General features: G+C 40.5%; 1 protein-coding gene across 8 annotated transcripts in view; it reads right to left on the reverse strand.

Moving 5' to 3' along the window:
- The window catches only part of Magi2 (membrane associated guanylate kinase, WW and PDZ domain containing 2), a 1,336,576-nt gene that overhangs the window by 483,700 nt on the left and 827,531 nt on the right, over positions 1–25,345 (reverse strand). For all 8 annotated transcript variants that reach the window (XM_085684178.2, XM_085684177.2, XM_085684176.2 and 5 more), the window contains one exon: positions 4,802–5,017. In XM_085684178.2, the coding sequence (XP_085540304.2) occupies positions 4,802–5,017 (216 nt within the window). The remainder of the gene's footprint in view (positions 1–4,801; positions 5,018–25,345) is intronic.

Here is a 25,345-nt window from a genome sequence, read left to right on the forward strand (position 1 = left end):
AACCTAACAATCCCATTAGAAAATATATTCATTATGTTGAGCCAAGGTTTTGCTTTGTGTTGTGGTGAGCGGACTCAATTAGAATTGGAGCCACACTCCTGTATCCGGGCTGAATGCTCGGATAATCCTCAGTTGGTACTGGAACTGTCCACGCCTGCGTTTGTGCTCAATGTTGAAGTACTCAGTGAGAGCAGGACCCAGAAATTCCTGCGCATGAACAAACACATCAGGGGTGACAGTTAAACAAGCAGCAGCTATTACTGCCATCTGTTTCTAATAAGCATTTATGATTATCGAGTATTCATCTTATGTATAATATAACTTGATGTTGACAAGCATATCTAACTATCTTTTACCACAGTCGTATATAGAGAAATGTGGAGGGCACTATTCAGATACAAAGTGCTTGTGTAGAGGCCTCCTTCTTTCCACAGAATCCGTTGATCTAAAGAATTTAGGATGGTAGATTTTTGCTCAGTTTCCTCCCAAACTCCTACAATCTGGAGAATTATGGGCACGACAACGCCTATAGATTCTATGGATTGTGAATATTTACTTGCTTGCCATAACAAGATTGCCTTTTTGATGTGGGAAAACATGCATGTGGTACAGGACCCAACACTACAAGGAAGAAAACCAGTATTTCATTTTATTATTGCTGCTCTCAGCACTGCAGGGATCGAGGCAGCCGAGATGGCGATTGTTTCCAATGCCTCAGAAACTGTCCTATGCATATTAATTACTAATATTTAGTGGGTTTTGATGTTTGAATGATTCAGAAGGAGTTATGATCTCTGAAAGAAGTATCTTAAATTCTTCAGAACACGGGCTACTAGAGTACTGGTTCTTAGCCATGTGTGGTGCATGTACGCACACATGCATGCTTGTATGTGTCTGTGTGTGTATGTGAGAATGTGTGTATCTTAAGTAGATAGACAAATCAATACTTTTACCAACAGATATTTTCCCATATTATTTGGGGCCACGATGGAAACACAAACTGTAGCCTGCTAGAACAAGGGTGTGTTGCTGTCATGGTTGAGTGTGTTTCTATATTTTTAGGTGCTATGTCAATCGAGGAAGCATAAACCACCCATTCTGTAAAGAAATTATTTCCTATCGTTTAAAAGCAAATTGTGACTCATCTACTCAGGAAGTCAGTCAGGGAACTGTGAATTATTGAGAAAGGAGATTTAATGCTTCAAAATTGTATTGCAACTTTATCTGAAATTCACAGTTGTATACAGTGCCAGAATAGCATAGAAATTATGAAAGTAGAATATTCAAGGTTTGTAAGTGGAAAACGACAAGGAAAAGTATCTCCCGGAATACATAAAACTAAATGGAAAAGAATCACTAGAGAATATTAGTAGAGGAAATTATGTTCCATTATCGGGGAGGAGAGCTGCCTTAATTAATAAATTTATTCCTTCTACAGTATTTCAGTTTTAACACTTTAATGAAGGTAGAATGAAATAATGGGAATAATAGTTCTCATGGCTATGAAACTGTGTGTGCTTTGTGATTTTTATAATGTAATTAATTCTAAAGACATTTATCACTCAGGAACAAGTCCCTGAACCCTCAGCAAACTTGTGGTGATAGACGTTAATACACACATTGAAAATACCCAAGAGCCATAGTAAGATATGAAACAAAACATAAGATTTGCATTTGTAACGCATCTTAGAGCTTGCCTTTAAAATTCGGAGGGGCGGGGAGATCACAATAGTTTTGTTCGAAACCTGACAGCGTCTCTGAAGTTCCAAAGGCCCGGAAGACAGAGCAGAAGGCTCTGTATGCAGTCTCTGCTTTGATACCTGGAGGGCCTCTCTGTAAGATCACAACAGAATCGGGGTATTTTTTGATGAGCACAAGAGGAAGAAAAACAAGAAAAAGGTGGTCCCTACAGCCACGGGGCTGGTGCTTAGGCAGGATTTATCCAGAGACCTTCCTCCTCTGAGAGAAAGGTCAGCGGTCAGCTACGTGTAGAGCCACCATGGATGACAAAGGAGGCGGGAGTCAGTCCAAGTGTCAGTGGAGCACAAGAAACAGACAGAGAGGTAAATACCGGTGTGAACGGAAAAGATGCCTAGGGGTTGGGAACAGTTCAGAAACTAAGCAACTCTGGCGGTCCTCTGCTGGCTCTTGCCCTGCCTTCCCCATTCAGGTAGCAAAATGCCTGTCATATACAAATCGTGTCCGCCTTCTGAGAAGCTCCGAAATCCTGCGCAGAGGCTGAGTGTAGCTCTAAAATCCCCAAATCCATGTGAGGGTCAGAAGAGATCTCATAAAGACCTTGCTTTCATGTAGTTTGAACAGTGGGCCTGCTTTGATGTAAAGGGATGCTTCTGAGGGCTGTCACGAATTCACGTGCTTACAGTGTGTGCGCTCTCACTGCTGTGGGTTAGAACCAACTCTTGAGTGGCTTTCCTGTTGATTTGCAGCCACATCTGGACTTCCCAGCCCTTTACGGTAGACAGTCTGAATTTTCATGTAACCCTTTTAAGGTGGAACAAACTTTCTACATGGAATGTTAGACTTTAGAGAATTCGTTTGAAATAGTCCTAGAATTTTACCCATCTCTCCCCTCCCCCTTCCCCCAAACAAAATGAGAGAAAACCAAGAAGAGTACTCGGGAGCAAACCATAAAATTAAGTCACGTCAGGAAACAAAAACCAAAGGAAAAAAAAAAAACAGAGAAAGATCTGAGTGCACACACAATTCACAGCCTCTGTGAACTCACATAAAAATAAGCAGGGGACAGGCACTGTGACGGTTTCAGAGCAGGGCATTCTTCACAGGAAAACAGCGAGATTCACTACGGAGGACATTATTCTTCCGAGGGTGACAGGGTCTCATTCACAGAACCAGGACTGATGGTGCATGCACAGCCAGCGTGCCAAGCAGCCCGGCACTGGGGTGCAGGTCCCCAACGGTGAACTGAGATCATTGCCGAGGACACTCAGAGATCACATAAGGGACACTCTGTTTGCTCTCCGGGAGGTGCAGTTCACCCGCACTAATTGCGGGCTTGGGAGCCCGGAGAAGGCAGCTCTGTGCCCACATACTGTATTCCCTTTGTTGGGGAGCGCTCACGGGCCACTCCTCCAGGCATTGTGTGGGTATTAACAGAGAGCCTTTAAGATATATGTGCATTTCTGAGTCTTTGCCCCGGACTTACTCATGGCTGCTGAAAGAAGCCAGCAGATAATAGTGAATCATTTTCCGGAAAACTTTACCAGATAACTCATGTAAGAAAAGAAGTCCAAACACCCATCTACTAAGTTTACAGAACTTCACTTTTCTGAGGAATTCAATTGTTCGGTGGTAACTACTTATCTACTAACCGTCTATCTATTTTGGAATTTTCAAAGTTTGGGAGATTAGATGTGTTCCTCTATAAAAATATGTGTTTGAAAATAGACTTTTGTGTACTTTCCCTTATATTATAAAAAGGCTAGAAGATGAGGCCAGGCATGGAGACTCACACAGAATCCTAGCACTAGGCAGATGAGGAGAATGACTTATGAGTTTGAGGCTTTCCTGGGACTCATAGTGAGGTCCAGACCAGCCCGGGCCATGCAGTGATACCGTTTCTCCAAAGCAAAGAAATATACCAAGCAAGCAAGCAAACAAAATACACTTAACAAAGAAACAAAGAACCCAAGAAACAATAAGAGTATAGATTAAAATTTGGAAAATAGAGTATTTTAAAGATGTTGAATAATATGAAATGATAACAAAAATGATAGTCGAGACAGTAGCGATCTGAAAGGCTCTAGGTGGTTGTTGCAGCTGACGAGGCCACAAAGACTAGGAACCTGAAGTGTTTGCTGACACATGGGCCAATGATGACTTTGATTGCCAGCCTGACTGTGTTAAGGAGGACACAGGAGCAAAGTCACACTTGGGATGTATCTCTGGGTAAAAACTTGTTATACTCCTAAAACTACATTCCATATGTCTACAAACAACAGACCTAATTTGGTTGCTTCTAAGCTTTACCAAAATGAACGACTTTCTCTTTGCAAATTTAGGATGTTGAATGGACACACCAAAATTCAAACCAATAATTTGAATATGGGATTGCATTCTATGGGCAAGGAGTGTAGTTCAGTGGTGGGGTCCTTGCCTAGCATGCACAAGGTCTTGTGCTATATTTCTTGCACCCCCCAAATCCAACAGTAACAAAGAATCATGTCTTTGCTATTTGATACCAAAACCTTTTCTTTCTAAAGATAACTGTGCATATGTGCTTGAATATATATTCTCTCTCTCTCTCTCTCTCTCTCTCTCTCTCTCTCTCTCTCTCTCTCACACACACACACACACACACACACACACACACACACACACACACACACCCAAGCCTAGAGCACCAAATGGGAGTGGAGGAGATGTTGCTGGAGAAGCAGAGTGACCTGGGAACCCCAGCCCCCATGTAAAACCTGGATGGCGTCATGCATCTGTAACTCAACACTTGGAGAAATAGAGACAGGAGGATCTGGTGGGGCTCTCTGAGCTGCGAGGCTATTCAAATCAGTGAGGTCTAAGTGAGAGACTTCAGCTTAAAGAATAAGATGAAGAGCAATAAAGAAAACCATCAATGTTGACCTAGGATCTCCATACAGGCAAACGTGGCAACTATAACCCTCAACCACTCGTGAGTGTGTGCACACACATGCAAGCACATACGCATGTGTGCACACATACAAACAAACCACATTTTAAAAAAAAATATATATATATATAAATGTAACAAAAAGCTGATAATCTCATGAAGAATATAGAGACTGACCTGGTGTTATGACTACGCCATTCCCATTGACCACAGGCCTTTCTTCCTCCTCCTCCTCTGGAGGTTCTATACTTGCTTTCTCCATGTTGCTCACTGATTTATTTCTCTTCCGTTTCCCTTCGGCACTCGGAGTAGCTCCCGGGAGTATCTGGTCTGTCACATTTAATACTAATGGTGCCGGTTCCGCTGGAGGCTTCGGGGTGCCGTAGTAGTTGTCTGCAAAAGACATCCAGACATTCTGCAGTTAGAGCTCTCGCTTCCATGCATGTGGGTTTTAAAGAGTGGACATGATATCAATTTGTATTATATGTATCCATCAATTAACACATTTCACATATATGGTTTTATAAGTACATATCATATATCTCTATTTCGGTTTTACTGTGCTTTAAGGCATACGATAAAGGCCGATGCTACTATCCTCGTTGAATGTTGTAACGTATTGATCTTTCAAGCTGGAGCTGTGTGCTTAACTTTCAGACGGCAAACGGTTAATTTCAAATCTATTTAAGCCAACTTCACACTAAGCCTTCAAGTCTAGCTAGGCCTTTAAAAAAGGACGCTAATCCTAAGGAGTAAAAGAAGGTCATCTTTGGTTTTGTTTTTATTTTCAAATCCCGCGTCAATCTGGAAAGGCAAAGGATGCTTAGTTTTCCTCTCGCTTGCAGAGGGCTCTGACTGGTGCCCTCCATGCCAGGTCCATGGTTCCTGGAGCTGCGGGCAGTGACCTGCTCGTCTCCTTATCCTTTAGATTATCACGGCCCTTTTCTCATAACTAGAGTGTCTGAGCTGTGGGGTCATTCCCCTTCCTCCTGGGTCTGGGAGAGTTCATTAAGATAGAAACAAATCCCTATTTTTTGTTTGCTTGTTGGATGCTTACATGTTTTAGATTTTAACATGCTTTTTAATATTTATACATGCATAAATGTGCTTGGTTCACATTCATACCCAATTTTATTCCCTCAAAATCGTACTTATCCATTTAATAAGAAGCTGGCATATAACAGACATGCATTAAATGCTTGTTAAAGAATGGAATTGTATGTTTGCCTTTGCTTGTTCAAGGCAAATCATTAATTTAAAATGTTCAAAGTATGACTGGCAAAGAATGTGTGACTTTGAGAAATCATTTTTAAATGTTAGCTCCCATTTCACACCAATGTTGGTGTATTCAGTTAACTGAGTAATTGCTGTCTCCTTGCATTTCACTATTAAGGTCTTTATTAGTACTGACTGTGCAGCCAAACATTCCAATGCATGCGGAGAAACTGTGACGATCTCACTAAGATCTTTATCTTACAAAAAGGTTAGTAATCTGGTATGGAAGACCAAATCTGGCATCAAGTAGGCAAGCATTGTAACAGACAACAGGACCAAATCCGGTAAGGAGACAGAAGAGACGTCTGCCTATCTGCAGACATTACTGAGATCGTCTGGGAAAGCAGCCTGCTGTGAAGAAACATCTCTCAGAGTCATAGCATTTGGATGAGTCTTTCTGGATCACGGTAATGGAAGCAAATTCATTAACCTCAATATGGTTCAATTCCTCTATGTGTAGATAGGGAAGAGCCTTGATTCCTAAGGTTCCTTCCGTTACAGCTAAAGTCCCTACCTATCCCACTTAAGTTAGCATGTGATGAGTGTGAGCCAGTTAAAAAGATAGGGGAGTGTTCAAAAAGTGTTTGGAAAGTGAGCGGAGACAAAGGAGTCAGGAGTCAGGACAGGGCAAGCCTTGACTTTGTTTAAAGACGGGGTCTGCAGCTGGATTCCACTCACTGCATGGTTTCAACTCCTGACGGCACCTTCCCCATTCAAGGTGCTGGGATTGAAAGCCTCTACCGCACGCCCTGTGATAGATGCTTTCTCTGTCCAGCAGTAGAATCTGCACAAATTGCTTCAGAGGGAAGGAATTCCAGCCGCAGCTCAGCAGCTTTGATTTGCTCAAGTCCAGTGAACACACCCAGCAGGGTTGCTACTGGCTGAGACTCAACCATGGGGCTTAGAGTCAGTTGCCCAGGCAGAGAAAAGGTCTGCTTTACTTAGATTTCAGAAGAGGGGGGCAGTGATGAATACCAACTCGAACGGATTAAAAGATGACTTACAGATTATAGATCAAGGTGGGGTGATTGCCTTATGAACGACTGACAGGAAGGCTCACCCTGGATGTGGGCATCTCTGATCAGTAAGCTTGGGGCTGAGGGAAACAAAAGTAGGAAAAAGAGAAAGCCAGAAGGACACATGGCTCCAGGCTTCCTGGGTGAGTTCCCACATGGCTGTTGCTGTCACCTGTAGACTTTAACCTCCAGAATCATCGGACTTTTGATGTCCACCCCACGAGTTGCCCCTAAGGCACTCACCTAAGAGCTGGGATGGTTGCTGCTCCCCTTGTTCTGAAGCTTTCAACTTCCTGGACTCATCAGTTATTGATTTTGGTTTTCTGCATCCCCAGCCTATAGATTAACTAGTCTCCGACTGTATAGCCCAATCTAGCATATCATCGTTTATAATACTGTGCATGCTCCATTGGCTCAATTCCTCCACCTAAGCTAGGGGTGCAGCCCTTCCTTCGACCCATCTTATCTCTGTAGTCTCCCCAGAGGGTAATACCCTTGGGACGTTGGGTAAGCAGAAACAACCAGCTCTCTGTGTACAGGGCCTCCATTTCTGGTTGTTGTTACGACGAAGCTGGTCACATGCTGTAAGACTGTGCCGGATGTAGCGGTGATGAAGCCCCACACTGGAGCGAATTGAGAAACTGGTGTGAACACCAGCCGTGACATCAATGCTGCTGTTCATATTTGCAGATAGAGTGGCTCTTCAGCGTGTAGGGCACTTTAAGAAGGCATATGGAAAGGCAATTACATTTGGCTAAGGGTTACGTTTAATTTGATTTGCAGAATTTCAAATAAGTCAAAACTTTATATATGTTGACCAAACCAAAAGGTGAGTTGTTGTGCACACTCAATGGCCATGCACTTCAGCATTCTTAACGGCTAGTACACATCATGACACTTTCTGGGAAATTTCAATGCAGACATATCTAATGGATATTATGATAAAATAGTACATAGCTCATGTATATCTCAGTGAACAATGTGGTTTTAAATAGTGTCTGCTATGCTTGCTGCTCTTAGATATACACAGAACTAAGAAAAAATATATCAGACTTTAATATTTTCTCTACATATTTTAAGTTATAATATTCCTAGATAAATTACCTCTTAGTAATTATAAATAAATGCAAAGACAGGCAAAAATAAATATTAAGCTGCAGATCTTGTTGAATCTGTATTACTAAATAATTACATCTACTGGTATGGTATGATTATAAATTATATAGCAACATTCCTTTACTACAATTAGTTTAATGAAATTATGTGTGAGTTGAAATGCTAGATGTGGAAATGTATAAATCGTTAGTTAAGATGTTAAGATTATCATCATTAGAAAAATGCCAGTTTGATGCCGACAGAACCAAATGCAGAGATCCACCACCAAGCACCGGGAAACAGAGCTCTGGGAATCCAGTTGAAGAGAGGTAGGAGGAGTTATATGAGCAAGGGAAGTCAAGATCACGATGGAGAGATCTACAGAGACAGCTGAATCAGACTCGTGGAAACTCACGAACTCTAGACCGATGGCTGTGGAGTCTCCATGGTTCCACACTAGGTCCTCTGTATGTGGGGGATGGTAGTGACTTTTGGACTCTCTGTGAGGTACCCGGCAGTAGGACCAGGATCTAACCCTGGTGCATGAGCTAGCTTGTTGGAGCCCATTTCTTACCGTGGGATGCTATGCTTAATGTAGCATAATATATCCTTAGTGGAGCAGGGAGGGGCTTGGTCCTGCCTCAACTGAATGTGCTGAATTTTGCTGACTTCCCGTGGGAGCCCTTACTCATAACGGAAGGAGTGGATGGGGGGTTTCCTGGGAGAAGTGGGGGGAAGAGGAGGCTGGGGGAAGAACTGTCGATGGAATGTAAAATGAAATTTAAAAAAATTAAAATTTAAAAAGAATGTAAAAAAAAAAGAGAGAAATGCCAGCTTGTAAAAGGTAACAAAATAATCTATATCCTTACTATACTGAAGGAATATAACTGATGGAGAAGCGGCTACGACACAAATCTAGCATGTTTACTGTATTGTTTAAGAAACACAATAGTGGAAGATCAGCCAAACACCTGGGGAACTCAGCCCTGAGAAGGCTCAATAGGAAGTTTATACGAACCCACATATAAGCCCTTGAGGAAACAAAAAAATCATGCATCCAGAAAAGAACACAAGTGGTTTTAAAGTATAATTCAGAACCATTATCCCACTAAGAACAGGATGCCTTTATACATATTACCAATATTTGGAGAACCTAAAACCTTAAAATGCCAAAAAAAAAAAAACCCTACAAATATGACATGATGCTTAGTGAGACTTCTCCTGGTAAGATAAATCTGAACCCTGCGTGCCCCAAATGTGCTTCTTCTATATAGGCTCAGACTGATTCAATTGAAATGATTGGTTATCAACAACTGTAACCTGGGCTTGGCGCCCGCATTGTTTCTACACTCAGGAGGCTGAGGTGGAAACCGTTTAAGCCAATGAGTTTGAGACTAGTTTGGGCAGCATGGTGACATCCTGTCTTGAACATTTTTAAAAAGCAAATATACCTATCATTCTTAACGAGATCACTGGTGCAATTACAGTGGATACTGTATAAACGCTCTACTTATGAACTCTTGATTCAAAGGGGTATTTGAATGTCCTACCCACAGTGTTGCTGCAAAGATTAATGATAATATTTGCAAGAATAAAGTAGCAAGGCTGTATCAGTGTAGATGCCAGAGATGCAGTGACTGCTACTGGCATGGGTTTATCTTGACCTTATATAAGAGGCTCTCAGAAACTTAACCACCCCCCCTGCTATACATGAAGCAAGTAGAAGACTTGAACCTATTTGATTTCAGGATTTTATTACTTTTCCAAATACTGCATGGTTTCTAGAGAAAAAAGTTAGAAGGCAGTTTTTCTTAAAGTCACAGTCAGTGAGCAGAGTACACATTCGAAATGAGAAACACAAGCTTGCTACCAAGTTAGACAGTGGGAACCATAGATGGCTTTTCTCCCCTCACCTAAAATTAAGCGTGTGTGCACTTTCGGGAAGGGATGGGGGAAGCAAGCTATCTGGACCACACGTCAGTGACCATTGTTATAAAGTCCTCTGTCGCAGCTCTTTCAATGAACTTTACGATCAAAGTCCTCTAATTTGCTAATATCACAAGATGCTATTTAAAATTATTCATTTGATTCTACCCTCCCAGGATATCTGTAAATTTGCATAGTAGTATTTAATCAATGCCTGAAAAAATAAGCGACAATTGTGTAAGGAAACCAGCTATCCCCAGCTAAAAGCTTATGTATGAATACTTTTTTTAACTCTTAAGATTTGGGGGCAAAAGAGGGAAATGGAAAAATTTGAATAAAAGTAACAGACTATAAAGTGTCAGCAATGTATTTTATTACATTAAACTATTTGGCAAATGCCCACTGACATTCGGCAGTTTTAACTCCTTGGCTACAAAGGTGATGGGGCCCGAAAAAGACGACCTTGTGAACTCAAGTGGCCTCGTGAAGATGTACCAAAGTCCAAGACCTAATCCACATGGCCAGATCCATTACACAGTCATCTAAGAGAGACAAGAAGAGCTTTCTAAATAGCAGGCGAGCATCTGAAGGGCGCCGAGAAATGGCTCTTTTCTGCTGCCGACACAGTAGTAACCTTCTCACAGATCCTGCAGCCTAACGATTTTAAGTTAATGTCGCTGTCATCTTGGTTTTGTTTTGTTTTGTATTGTTTTTCACAGCATCTCCCAGCATGCGGGGAGAAAGGGGAAACCATGTCAACAACTCTCATGCCAATAGAGACGGAGATGCTCCCCGAGATGCAGTGTGCTTACTGTGCTATTAGATTCCGATATGACAGTGGGAAAGGTACTCAGAATTAGATATGAGGAGCTGTAAAAATCCCAGATGCCAAACAAACACTTGGAAATACTTTTTCCCCACATTTCTCACTAAATAAATCAGGTCTCGTGGTAAAATGCAATCTGATTAATTTTTCACTTTAAGTGGGAGATTTGGGGGCTAATTCCATTGTTTCAGCCCTCTGGGTATATAATAACATGTGGGTTTTTACATCAAATAACTGTATATCATTTTACATGACATTCAAGTAGAGAAGGAATTTACAATTAGGCTTACAAAAAAGTTATTCTTCCCTTCAAGATAGCTCATACATTAAAGTCATACACGTGTGCTCACACACACACAAACACACACACACAACACACACACACACTGCTCTATAGTCTCAATGTTTTGATTCTTGTTTTATTAACCAGAAAGAATCAGTTTTGTATAATATCTTACTAGAAGAAATATGGATGGTGACAGGAACTATTTTGACGTTCACAGGACACACAGTCGCTGGGATGGGTCAATTACTAAGGGCCCTATCTCAGTTTTGTAAATGGAAAAAAAAACCAGATTCATATATGGCTTTTTAAAATGGCCTCTGGACAATTTGACTCTAACACTGAATGAAGAGGTCCAGAGTTTCAGTTTCCAATATGAAAAAATCTTGTCTGAGCATAATAAACAGTCATTTCAATTCAAGCAGAGGCTTAATTTGCATTGCCAGTGAAGGACGCAAACTTAAACTTCAAAACACGTTCACCAAAAGATAGTAATGATGACAGTAGAAGCAAATCACCATAAGGTGTATCAGGCCCAGGAAGAATCACAGTCCCACGGCTGCAGGCGCAAGGAGGGAGATCTGCAGGGACGGCATAGCCAGCTTTTCTACTTGTATAAAACCAAGACAGAAGTCTCGCTTCGGAACGCCTTTTTAAATTGTCTATCTTTGAAGTTATAAAGCAGGCTCTGATGCTCTCATCTGGACCTGAAAACAGCAATCTAACACCACATCATCTTCTTACCAGGAACGAAGCAAATGAAAACCTAACTTCAAACAATAAGGGCTGTTTCTCATGTGACAAAAGTGTTAATCTTATACATGTCACTTAGAGCATTATATTATTACCAATAAAAGAGCAACAGGGGCTTGAACTTTGAAAACTCAGCATTGATTATACACGACTATACAAAAATGTAAATATTTCTGTTGTACATGTAGAACTGAACTATTCTGCGAAATAATTCAGAATCTCAGTAATCCTAACACATGAATATCAAATTCATTAGAAAGTTGCACACATGCTGGTTTCCCACAAGCATGCCCTCAGTGACACGGATTCTGAAGCCTGTCACATCCTCCCCCTCAGTACTGTACAAACATCATGCAGACGATTAAAAGTTTCAGACATTCTCTGAAGTTCATTCACTGTAAGAACTCAGTGGTGTAACGAGTTTTTCTCTGTCCCATCAGCCAGTTTCCAAATAATGACATGGATGCTTGTTATTAATTATGAAAGTTCAGCCTATAACTTAGGCTTGTTCCCAGCTGACTCTTATAACTTAAATTAACCATTTATATTGATCTATATCGTATCATGTGGCATTACCTCCCTTCCATCTTGCATCTCCTGTTTCCTCTCCCTGTCTCCTGGCATCTCTTGTGCACCTAGATTCCCCTCTTCTTCCTTTCTTGCCCCGGAAGTCCCACCTATACCTCCAGCCTAGCTACTGGCTGGTTAGTGTTTTATTATACCAATCACAGCAAATACATCTTTACCCAATGTTCAGATATCCCACAACATTCCCACCCCTCCCCCTTTTCTCTTGTTGGACTATTTCTGAACCACCAGCTCCCAAATAATGATACGGGCACTTAATAATTATCAAAGTTTGGCCTTAGCTTAATCTTGTTTTTTCATATATTTTTATTAAAAAATTTATTTCATTTTACATACCAACCACAATTCCCCCTACCTTCCCTTTTCCTGTCCCCACTTCCCATTCTCTATCCACTCCTCAGTGGGGTTAAGGTCTTCCTTGGGGAGTAAACAAGTTCTGACATACTTACTTGAGGCAGGATCAAGCCCCTCCCCTTATATCAAGGTTGAACAAGGGAATGGGTTCCAAAAAGCCAGTTCATACACCTGGGATGTGTGTATATATATTTCTCAAGAGAAATATTTGGAATATTCATAATAATATTAAAGAAATGGAAGCACAGTTCACAGATGCTTGCCATGTAAATAATATTAAACTCCTGGTGGGAGTATTTCCTAGGAAAATTATTGTGAGCCAGAAATATGAGCTATACATGTAAGTTTCAAATTAAGCTATTCACACTGGAAAATGCAAAAGCTGGAAATAATTCTACTAATTTACTTTACCTAGTATATCTGAAACCTCATTTCAATACATGATAACACAAAGTTATGAATGCCATGGTTTCCCATTTCTCTGTCATGTCTCTAAGACCCAGGGTCAAGTTTCTACGGCGGACACACTGGGATTTGGAAAGGTCCACTTGTTGTGGTCATTGTCTTAGTGCAAAAGGTGGCCCCAAGATTTGGCAACGTGACCTTAGAAAGCCTCTGTCGTTCAATAACAAAGTAGACTCTACATCACAACTCAAGAAGCTTTCTCATAAGCAACAAATTGCAAGACTGTGCTTTATAATGTCCCAGAAAGCTGAGTAAGTCCCAAATTATGAAATAGATTTCAGGTTGTGTTGTATCAATGGCACTACTCCAGTTTCTTCGCTGTGCTGGGTGTATGTGAGATATCGTGGAGTAAATAAAAGATGTGTTTTTCTTGGCAAAACCTTCCTGTCCTAACTCCTGACGTCAATTTGAACTGAACTTGGATATTTTCACTCTTGATTTCATTATCGAGGTGTGGGTGACAACATGGAGAAACTGAGGAAGAGCTTCATTTTCCACGCACGGCTTTCGGGGAGGATCCAGCGGGCTTTATAATTTGCTGTAACTCAGAGAGAGGAATGGCTGACTCTCAGTACCCCAAGAACAATGCATTACTCACAATGCCACACCCATTTCTGTCCCGGGCGCTGTCAACCATGCACCCCCAGCTCCACAGAGAACCAGGACTTGCTAAGACCTCCCATCTGCCCACTAGCTTCACGTTTCCCGCTCTGCACAAATGCAATTTTATTCGTTCTTTCTTCCTTCCTTTATTTCTGGATTGGGTCTCGCATAGCTTAGGCTCACCACAAACTTGGCATACAGCCAAGGGTCGCCTTGAACATTGAATCCTGCTCCCTCTGCTTCCCAAGTACTGAGATTCCAAGAAGGAGTTATCAGTCCTGGTGAAAATGTTTCAGTGTTTTATCTGTTTGTAGATACTACATATGTTACCTGCTTCTGTGTTTTGCTAAACTACAAGTTTACTATTCTGACAGAACAATTTAAACTAACATATCCATGAATAAAATCAGCCCAATAATACTTGGATCTTAACAGTATTGTAGATTCTACTCTCAAAGATTAATCATTGAGTTTGGAAAGCAACTAATCAAAATCGGGAAAATAGATTTCTCAGAAGAGCTCTTGGGGGTTCTCAAATCACTGTGGGGATATCTGTTAGTCAGGGAACAGATAACTATTTCTGGGAACATAAGCAAAATGTCCAGGAAATTTTTTTTGTCAGACGTCATTTGAGAATGAAATAGCTTATAATTCCAACTACTAATAGATTTATAAGTAGAGCCCTATTCATTCATGTTATAAAAGATGGCTCGTGTGCTGATGAGTCAAAGATAGTCCTTGCATGACTTCATAAGTAAAAAAATAGAAACAAAATTTCAGGGAAATATTAATAGACTTTTTTTTTAACCAGTTTAAACAGATTCCAGGGATAGTTACCTCAATTATATTTTTGTCTTCAAAAATTGTTCAACGAACTGGACCTTTCAAGGACAATATTACATTTCCTACATAACATTTATGGCTCGTGATATGTTCGCCTCTCTGTGGTCCACTTACTATGATACCTAAAAGTTGTTAAGACATTAGGAGGCTACCCAGACACTCCCTCGTCACTCTCATAACTGCAATACCTGCGGAATCACTGATGAATCTCACTTTGAATGTTCGTTAATGGCTAAAGAAATCTGTCAATTTAAATCTGCAATCTTTCGCCGGCAATAAAAGCTTCAGAAACAATAATTTAAGAATGTCACTTCTGCTTAGAGAGGTTGAGATGCTCTGTAGTTTGGCATAATGAAGAGTTCTGTGCACTGTCAGAGGATTGGAGTTGTAAGGGCGGTTCTACTACTTGCCTCCTAAAGAACCTTGACTTCTACATTCAATTGCTTTAAACATTAGTTTTCTGATTTGTGAAGTTACAAAATTGGTTCCTATCTCAAAAGTACTTATTTCTGAAATTCTGTCATGAAAACACTGGAAAATGCATTGGCAATAGTTGTATTTGTCATCATATCAAAAAGCCTGGAATTAACAATGAGAAAAAACTAACTAAAAGCAAAATTTTAAATGACTTTAAACTTAGATGCATATCCTTTCGTGACATAAACGTGGATAGCTGTCAGTTGACTTTCTGTTTTTACTTCTCGGCTCACTCCCTCTGGGAAAGTGCTTGTGGCTTTAGACTTTCTATCTTTATTCCAAGGCTTCCATTTGCATATATCTTCGTTTGTGAATCAGAGTGTTCCTACGTATATTCCCCCTAACATACTATTACTCTGTGGGAGGCTGCATATGAAGAATTTCAAATTTATATTTTTGTTTATGTGACCCTTGAAATTATCTCCGTGTTTTTAGAGTGATACTTACATTACATTCATCTTGTGATCTATGAGAAAATTATAAAGTGTAACTAAAATGTGAGATGATTTAGATGGAGGAAGTATTAGTTTGTACAACAACAAAAAACCTACAAGCAACAAAAAGCATAGGAAAACCTGAGATTTTGGTATTTACCCAAAGGCTTTTTCTTCAGCAACTCTGAGCCAATATACATACTGTCTAGGAAAACCAATCTCATTAAGCAAATTCTACCAGAATTAATGAAATTTTACATCCTAGACACCAGGAATCAACTATAACTTCTTCAAAAAGATACCTATTATTCAGCTCCACCACGTTCTCCTACTTAACTTTTTACTATGTAGTTTTTCCTTTTATACCATGCCTGTCATTCTGTAATAATTTATGAAAGTTCTAAAATGATTTGTTTGTTACAGAAAAAGTATTGAATTGATGTGCAGAATAACTATGTAGGTTAAAAACCCCAGAGGATCAGGAATGTAGCTCGGCGTTATTGCATCTGCCTTTCGTGCACAAAGACACTGAGTGAGACCAAAATTCTGAGTGGAAAGGAGAGTAAGCAATAGAAAGTGGGTGGCTATGTCTTGTTTTAAAGTCATGAAGTTCTCATGTGTCCTGATGTTTACATACTGGTCCACAGCCACACATACATACATGGCCATCTACACTTTCTTGCTGCCCGAGAAGGCATTATAACAACATAATAAACACATGTTACACAGGAATTTGAAGAACTCAAAATTTGGCTGAAGCATAAAGATAAGAATGACGTTCATACCAAGTGTTGAGAATTTAACCCTTAGAAAAGAAGTAAAGCATTCAAATAATGAGTTTTGCCATGACTATAGTATGTCAAAATAATGTTTCCAGGTATATCATTTTGTACTTTTAAAATTCTTTATAAAGTTAAAATCACAAAATAGCCTAGTAGCGTATAATGATATTTATTAATCAAAACTGAATGGAGGTGAGGATAAGAATCAGTCTGTACCCCTAAGTAGGGCAATGTACATGTGATAGCAATCTCCTTAGTTAGGGAGGAGACGTTTCAAGTGGGACAAGGACCATTGAGCCTCCTTGACTGACCCTGTCATAGAAAACGGAATGAGACATCCCTTTGCGATGAAGACTGTTAGTGAAATTATCGTGAAAGTGCAAAATAAACTCTGAAAAGTCAAATGGTTATATTTTAAGAACATCAAGAAGAATCTTAAAAGGGAAAAGCTTCTGTACGTCAATGGCCACCAGCCAAGATGATCATGAAGGGGCTAAGGCTGTGTCTGCCTTGCAATGTCCTATGTCTGCATTGGCTTAAGAGAACAATGCTAGATACAGCAATCTTGTTCTGCAGTTGTTTCCTTAGAAGATATGAAACATACTATTTCATAGGCGGCAGGATTTTAGTGCTATTAACATGCAGTGTGATGTTATTCTGATGTTTTCCTTTGTAAGCGAATAAGCATTTTTCTCTCATAGCTTTTAATCTTTGTTCTTTTGCATTTTTGCTACTTTGACGATAGGACTTGTGAAGAGGTTCGGTTTTGGTTGTCTATATGGGGTTTTAACTGCCTAAAGTTTAGTCATTTCTTTCTTTCTCTAGGCTTGTAAATCTTCAGCTACAATTTCACTGATTAGATTCTGTGTCTTAACTTCTAATCTCAGCTCCTTCTTCCCACTGAGTTTCAGACTGGATGTCTTGATTGTATCATAGATCTCTCGGATGCTGGGGTCAAGGTCATTGTCTCTCTTGAACAAAATCAGGGAAGGAGTCAGAAGCTTTCCAAAATCAAATGACAATGATGGCAGAACTCACCGGGAGTTTTGGCTGACTCAGGCTCAGAGGAATGTTTACATGTACGACTGCATTAACATCTCAAAGTGACATCACATAAATAACCTGCTAGTACACCACACTATGTTAGAACACAGAAATGCCAAACTCTGACACAGTACATCAAGAAATCATAACTAGAACGTCAGAAATTAGTGAAATTAGAGACTAAAATAGCAATACAAAGAGTTCACATAAAAAAATAAATAAGACGAACCTGAAGCAACTAGCCACAGTCACAGTCAAACATGAATGCAAATGGTCAGATTGTAGAACATGAGCTACACGTTCACAGCAATTTCCATTAAATTCCAATAACATTCTTCACAGGTCTAGAAAAAAAAAACCCCACAAACTACTGTCAAATTCATGTGACTGCACAAAATGTGAGTAGCCAAAGCAATTATAAGCAGAAAGAGCAACGAATAAAGGCTAGACTGTACCAAACTGCAACAACAAACCACAGTCACAAAACAAGAATGGAGCAAAACTGGTTCCCAAATCCAAAAAAAGTAGAACAGCCAATAGCTAGTAGAAGGTAGAGGCAGGACTTAGAATAGCCAATAGCTGGCAGGCGGCAGAGGCGGGACTTTTCGGCAGAGAGAGGAAGGAGGAGGAGGGATCTAGGCATGGAGTTCCTAGAAATCCCAGAAAAAAGTGGAAGACACAGAAATCACCCCATAAGGCAACGGTCTTCTAATCTTTGACAAGTATTCAAAACCACCCAGAGGGGAAAAGCTTTTTTTTTTTTTGGAAACGGGGCTGTGGCAAACTGGATATAAACCCAAAAGGATGAAAGTAGTTCTATCTCACATTCCAGAAAAGTCAAATAAAAACAAATCAAAGTCTATACTATAAGATGCTTTACCTCTGAAAGAACGAGGAAAAATGCAGCCAAGCATTTCAAGAAATACCCAGAAGTACCATTTTTAATTCTAAGAATTACAATAAATGGGACCCCACGAAATTTAAAAGCTTCTCTGCAGAAAAAAAAATGCAGAGCAAAGAGCCAGCCTCTACAATAAGAAACAATATCTGGCAACCACATATCAGACAGGATTAATATATAAAATCTAAAAGTAAAAAATTAAGCACCCAAACAAACAAACACAAAATCCAATAATAGTGGTGAACAGATAGTCCTCAAGATAAGGAACTTAAATCATCAGCAATTATTTGAAAAAGCATTCAGCATCCTTGGCCATTAGGAAAATACAAATTAGAACAACGCTGAGATTCCATCTTGTTCAATTCAGAATGACCACCCTTCAGGAAAGAAACGGCAACAGATGATGCTAAAAATGAGCCAGTTGATGAGAAAGAGGACCCAGTGGTCCCCAACCTGTGGATCCTGATCTTTTTGGGGGAGTTGAATAACCCTTACACAGGTATCATGTAATACCATCAGAAAAATCAGATATTTACATTATGATTCATAACAGCAGAAAAATTGCAGCAATGAAGTAGCAACAAAAATGACTTTATAGACGGGAATCACCACAATACAAGGACCTGGACGGAAGGGCAGCAGCGTTAGGAAGGGTGAGAACCAGTGCTCTCTACGGTACCGGAGGAGATGTGATCTGGCACCATCACCCTAGAAACGAGTCTAGGAGGAGGAGCGGGGAACAAGAGCGGGGAACAGAGCAGATGAGATGAAAATGGATGTAGGGACCACGGAACTATTACAGAAGGTAAGGCAAGGAAGGGAGGATACATAAGAAAGAAAAGAATATATGTGTTGGGGCATTTTATTATGCTGTAAATAAATATGAAATCATAATATAGTCAGAAAATCAGGTAGAACTGAAAACATCATGTTAAGTTAAATGAAACAGACTCAGAAACGCAAAATATTATTTATTTTCTTTCATACAGAAAACTTAGTTTCTTATTTATCCTATAATCTGACTGTCTGTCTATCTATCTATCTATCTATCTATCTATCTATCTATCTATCTATCTATCTATCTATCTATCTATCTATGTATCTGTCTACCTACCTACCTAATGATCATCTATCATTATTTGTCTCTATCATGAAATAGGAAGAGGACTAAGAGGAGGAGAAGGGACCATGAGTTGGTAATGGAACACATGACAGGAAAATAGAAGCAGGCGCTATTTAAAGAAGGTAGGGTATTAGCAAGAGAGGAGACATAGGAAAGAAATGTGGGGGCTTGCAACGAAACGTAATTACATAGACATGGTTCTATATATATATCTACATACACATGTTTCTCTGACTCTCATGATCTCTCTTCTATCTCTTGGAAATAAATTAGCCTCTGTATACTTGCTGGATAAAGCATTTCTTATGTGCTGCTGTAACTCAAAATGCCAAACAACTAAATAGACTTTAATTTCTAGGAACATTGGAGAGTTTCATCAATCTTAATTTCCAAAAGAATTGCCCACTTTTTAAAAAAGTTTTTCTTCTCACATATATTATATCCTAACTGCAGCTCCATATCTCCCCTCTCCCCCAGATCTGTTCCTTCTCCCTTTACCTTCAGAAAAGTCTAGACGCCCCCAGGGACAGCAACCAAGCATGACATACCATGTTGCAATAAGACTAGGCACCTCCCCTCATATTAAGGCTGGATGAGGCAACCAAGTAGGAGGAAAAGGGTCCCCAAATCAGGCAAATGAATCAGAAACAGCCCCTGCTTCTCTGTTATGTGCTCCAAAAGAGCCCCTGGCTGAACAATCCTAGCATATTTGCAGAGGTCCTAGGCCAGACCCATGCAGGCTCCCTGACTGTTGTTGGTTCAGGCTCTGTGAGCCCCTGTGAGCCCTGGTTACTTGGTTCTGAGGGTGACATTCTTGTGGAGTTTATTTCTTGAGTGCACTCTAAAGTGTTTACTTAATTAGTGCATATCTGGGTCTGAAAAGAATTGAGCTTTTTAAAATTGCTTTTATTGAGCTATACATTTTTTTCTGCTCCCCTCCCTCCTTCCCTTCTCCCTCCTTCCCTCCTCTCTCTCTCTTCTATCCTCTCCCGTGACCCTCATGCTCCCAATTTACTGAGGAGATCTTGTCTTTTTATCCTTCCTATGTGGACCCCTGTATGTCTCTCTTAGGGTTTATTGTCTAGGTTGTCTGGGGTTGTAGATTGTAGGGTTTTTTTTTTCCTTTGCTTTTTGCCTAGAAGCTACTTATGAGTGGGTACATATTGTATTCATCTTTCTGGATTTGGGTTACCTCACTCATTATGTTTTTTTCTAGATCTATTCATTTGCATGCAAATTTCAAGATGCATTTTTTTATTTATTTATTTTTACCACTGTGTAGTCCTTCATTGTGTAAATGTATCACTTTTTTAAATCCATTTTTCAGTTTAGGGGCATTTAGGTTGTTTCCAGGTTCTGGCTATGACAAATAATACTGCAATGAACATAATTGAGCACATGTCCTTGTGATATGATTGAGTATTCTTTTGGTTTATACCCAACAGTGGTATTGCTGGATCTTGAGGTAGATTATTTCCTAATTTTCTGAGAAATTGCCATACTGATTTCCAAATGACTGCATCGGTTTGCACTCCCACCAGCAATAGAGGAATGTTCTCCTTACCCCACATCATCTCCAGCGTAAGCTGTTGTCAGTGTTTTTGATCTTGGCCATTTTGACAGGTATAAGAGGGAATCTCAGAGCTGTTTTGACTTGCATTTCTCTGATGGCTAAGGATGTTGAGCATTTCCTTAAGCGTCTTTCAGCCATTTGAGATTCATCTGTTGCGAGTTCTCTGTTTAGAACTTATAATTGGATACACTAGAGTCTTTCAATGTCTATTATGTAGGTTGATTCCCTTCCCCTACTTTTGTATATCCCACAAGATAAGGACGACTTTAAAGTTTTAGTTTTCAAAACCAAGAGATGACAATAGTTTTTATCATGTGAAATGATATCAAATTTAACTTGTCATAGCTATAAAATTTCATTAACCAACACACGTTCATTCACGGCTCTTCAACACGATAGAGGAGCATAGCTGAGTTGCTATGACTGAGATTGTGGGTCCTGTAAAGCCCCCAATGTTATGCTTTACCCTTGGAAGGACAAGATTGCCAATCAAAAATTTGTCACCTGAAAGCAACCATTCTGCTCTAAATCTTCTCATGAAGATGATTTGAAGATTAAAAATGAGAGCAGATTCTCCAGTAGGAGTGACCCCTCTTAGGCTGCGCTGGCGTTGGAAGGATGCCTGTTTAATTGGTCTGCCGCCCACTGAGACTGTCCTCAAAGGCAGTGACCTTGACTGACTCAAACCCCAGGGCTCCACCAGTAGGGGGGGAGTGAGAGCCGAGAATTTGCATTTCTCCCAGGAGACTCTGCTGTGGCTCATTTTGGGGGATCTCTCTTTAAAAGCTGCTGTCTTCGGATCACTTCAGCACAAATACTTTTGCCGTCACAAATATCTAGCAATAATGGCCAGATTCGCAACCCTCTTCGCAGTAGAAGAGTGTCACCTAAGTCTTAAAACTTCTTACGAGCTGTTTATTCTTTATTGCCCACCTGCCAATAGTCTAGAAGGGACAAAAACAAGGTTGAATTTTGAGTGGATTTGAATCAAAGAATAAATTATAAAGGAAGTGATCAAGCGAAGGAGAGAGATGCGTGTTTTAGTTCAAAAAACTGAGCTCTTTCCAACTATATCACGATATTCAATGCCAAACACATACAACAGTATGTGATCTAGATAAAAACCAAGTTTTCTAGGAAGCCAACAGCACCATTAAGCACACATAAGATCCCTGAGAAAGAAAGAGACTGACTGCATAGACAGTGGTGAAACTCACAGTATTGAATCACAGTGTGAGGAAGAGGCAGGATTTGAACCTGTGAAGAGTCAGAAAGCAGATCTATCAGGCACATCAAGAAATTTGGGGGAGGGCTATGCTCAAGACTGATCTACCATTAAGGTCCTAAAGTGTTTATCATCCTCAGTTCTGTGTGGGAAATGGACTTAGACGAAGCAAAGAGAGGAGAGTGTTGAGGATGGGCGACAAAGGCACAGATGTGTATATATGTGCATGTGAGCATCTGATTATGGTGGGAAAGATACAAATGCATACATACGGCATGTGTGTGTGCGATTCATAGGCACACATATCAGACAGCATTAAACCTCAAAGCACGGTAGCGGAAATGTTTGGAAATTGGAGCTATTTTCAAGTCCAAACTTGTAATTCCCTGAGTGGAATGAACAAAGCATCTACCTGAGAAATCTTCAGGAGTTGGATACATTACGATATACCCTAGATAAGAAGGGCAACTTCTAGGAAGAGGACAGCACTATTAAGTATTCTTCAACAACTAATGGGCAATGTTCTTTACATACATTTAAAGGAAAAACTACCCTTGAGTAGGCATGCAGACCTCAGAAATACATAAGCTTTGTTAGTTTACTGTATCACAGTGAATGCCTCTTCGGCTCATCTCAATAATGACATTACTTCAGGCATCTATCTAATAACATAAACCTATTAGCACATCAGATTAAATTGATATTGAAAGGACAATTAAATTGGCACCCAGGCTACAGCTACTACTCAGTGTGATGGATTGAATTGTATCGAACATCTTTTTTTTTTTTCTTTTAAGTATACTGTTAACACTGAGGACATAAATGCTAATTAGAGTAATGACTTCATTCAGCAATTTTCTTTTTATGAGGCCATTTGGATCACGCTCTCTCCTTCTTATAGAAGGGCAAGTCCTTATTAATTTAGGTGGTTACCTCACAGGTATGAGTAGTAAATGAAAACACAGGCTTGGCCTTCCATTTCTTTCCCGTGACTTCTTGCCATGATTACGGTGAAATCAAGGTGAGGATATTTACAGGCTTCCTCGACAATGGTTCCTGTGTCCCCACCAAACTGCCAGCCAACCATCTTATGCTTAGAAATGAAAGCTACCAGCATATTTGGTTTTTCTTGCAAAATTTTAGTAAAGATTGCTATGGTTTAGAAATAAAATGCTGCAGATCCCTGAGCAGTGGCAGGAAGCAGGCAGCAGGTCCCAAGACCATGGTGAACCATGAAGGCAGTTGGGTTCCAGGCAGGGAGTCCCCGAGTGGCCTGTGGACCATGAGGGCCAGTAGGTTCTAGGCATGGAGCTGCATGGTGGATGAGAGACCAAGACGGGTGGGCATGCCTTGCAGAGGAAGTGGGTATTTATTTAGTGGATTATGGAGGGATAAGGGAAAAGGGGAGAAGGGGAGATGGAGAAAGAGGAGAGAGAGAGAGAGAGAGAGAGAGAGAGAGAGAGAGAGAGAGAGAGAGAGAGAGAGAGGTGAGAGAGAGGAGAGGAGCCAGGGCAACAGGTACCTCTTTGGGGGAGAGACAGAAAGAAAAGGGCTCTGGGTGCAGGCAGGAAGGAAGATCTGTCTACTTCAGAGGTGGATGAGGAGGGAGTGGGCGGGGCTTGTCTCTTAAAGGGACAGGACAGATTGTTACATTCTCATCTCTTTTTTCGAATAAAAAGATGGGAGGTTAGGCTGCTTGCAGCCCGAGCCCTTTCCTTTCTGCCTCTCTCCCAAAGAGATAGCTGCTGCCGTGGCTCCTCTCCCCCCTCCTCTGCTCTTCCCCTCTCCCCTTCTCCCTTTTCTCTTAGCCCTCCATAACCCACTAAATAAACACCCACTTCCTCTACGCAGTGTGGAATGGGATGTGCAAGCTGCCAAAGGAGGGAAACAAACAGCAATCCTATCCAGTTCTGATGTCTATGAACTATGATAATGACCAACAGCATCTCTAGGGTTGCAATAGTAACCACTAGATCTCGGGAAGCACCAGCTCTCTAATAGAACTCGAGGCCCTCTCTACGAGAGGGAAAACATGCCTGGTATTAGAGACATACAAAAATGTCAGCTTGTTAGCTGATATCTATACATAAAAAATACTACTACTCTTACTATTAAAGTAGGCAATTATTATACAAATTTTATGATGATCACCTGTAGCATAGGAAAAATGTAGTGCATAGAAAAATGAAGATAGAAGAAGAATCAGAAACAAACCCTGCCAGTACTATCTCACACTCATGATATTGGCAACCATAGTCCAAGTGTGACTATAAAGTTTCAAGAAGCTCATGCACCAGGCTTAGGTTTTGGTCCTACTGTCAGGGGCCCCTCAGACAATCCAAGCTTCACCATTGTTGGAGCCCATTCCCTATGGTGGGATGGCATGCTAAGCCTTAATGTGTGGGGGGTAGGGGTTTGGTTCTGCCTCAACTTAATGCTCCAGATTTGGTTGACTCCCCATCAGAGCCCTTACGCATTGAAGGGGAATGGAAGGTGGGCTGGTGGGGAGGCGAGGGGGCTAGGAAGAGGGGTGGGAGGGAAAAGTATAATTGGAATGTAAAATGAAATAAAAAATAAATTATAAAAAACAGTTTCAAGAAGCAATCTGTCCTTAGGGTTATAGGCTGCACACCGCACTCTGTGAATTACAAAACCTCTAACAGGGGCCGTTAATGGCCCAGGGACTGAAAATGGAAAATAAAACTTTTGACCCAAGGGTCATTGCTCCAATATGGCCCAAACTGGTAGTGACTGCAAGTTATTATCTATGACCAGTTGTCAGCAAGTGCTATGAGATGAATTAGGGGATTCAGTGTAATTTCCAAGATGGGTGTCTGTGTCAGGACCTCGGGATTTCCTGCACCCTGAGGTGGGGAGTTTTGGACATGAGTAAAGACATCGGCTGAGAGGAAAACCCTCCACCTTTTCCTGCCTTTAAAAATAGTCTCTTTTGATGGGAGCTGCCACAAGTTTCCAGGCAACTGACAGTATTCATGACCTGATTGATAGTTTGTCATTTGCAATATAGGGTACATTTACATTTACTTAATTTCTAAGCATACTATGTTTCTCTTTTTTAAAGAAAAATAACAGATTTTAATAGAAAGATCTTAGGGATGATTTTTATAGACTAAT

Source organism: Myodes glareolus, chromosome 27, assembly GCF_982192425.1.
Source record: "Myodes glareolus chromosome 27, mMyoGla1.1, whole genome shotgun sequence".
Taxonomy (NCBI): Eukaryota; Metazoa; Chordata; class Mammalia; order Rodentia; family Cricetidae; genus Myodes; species Myodes glareolus.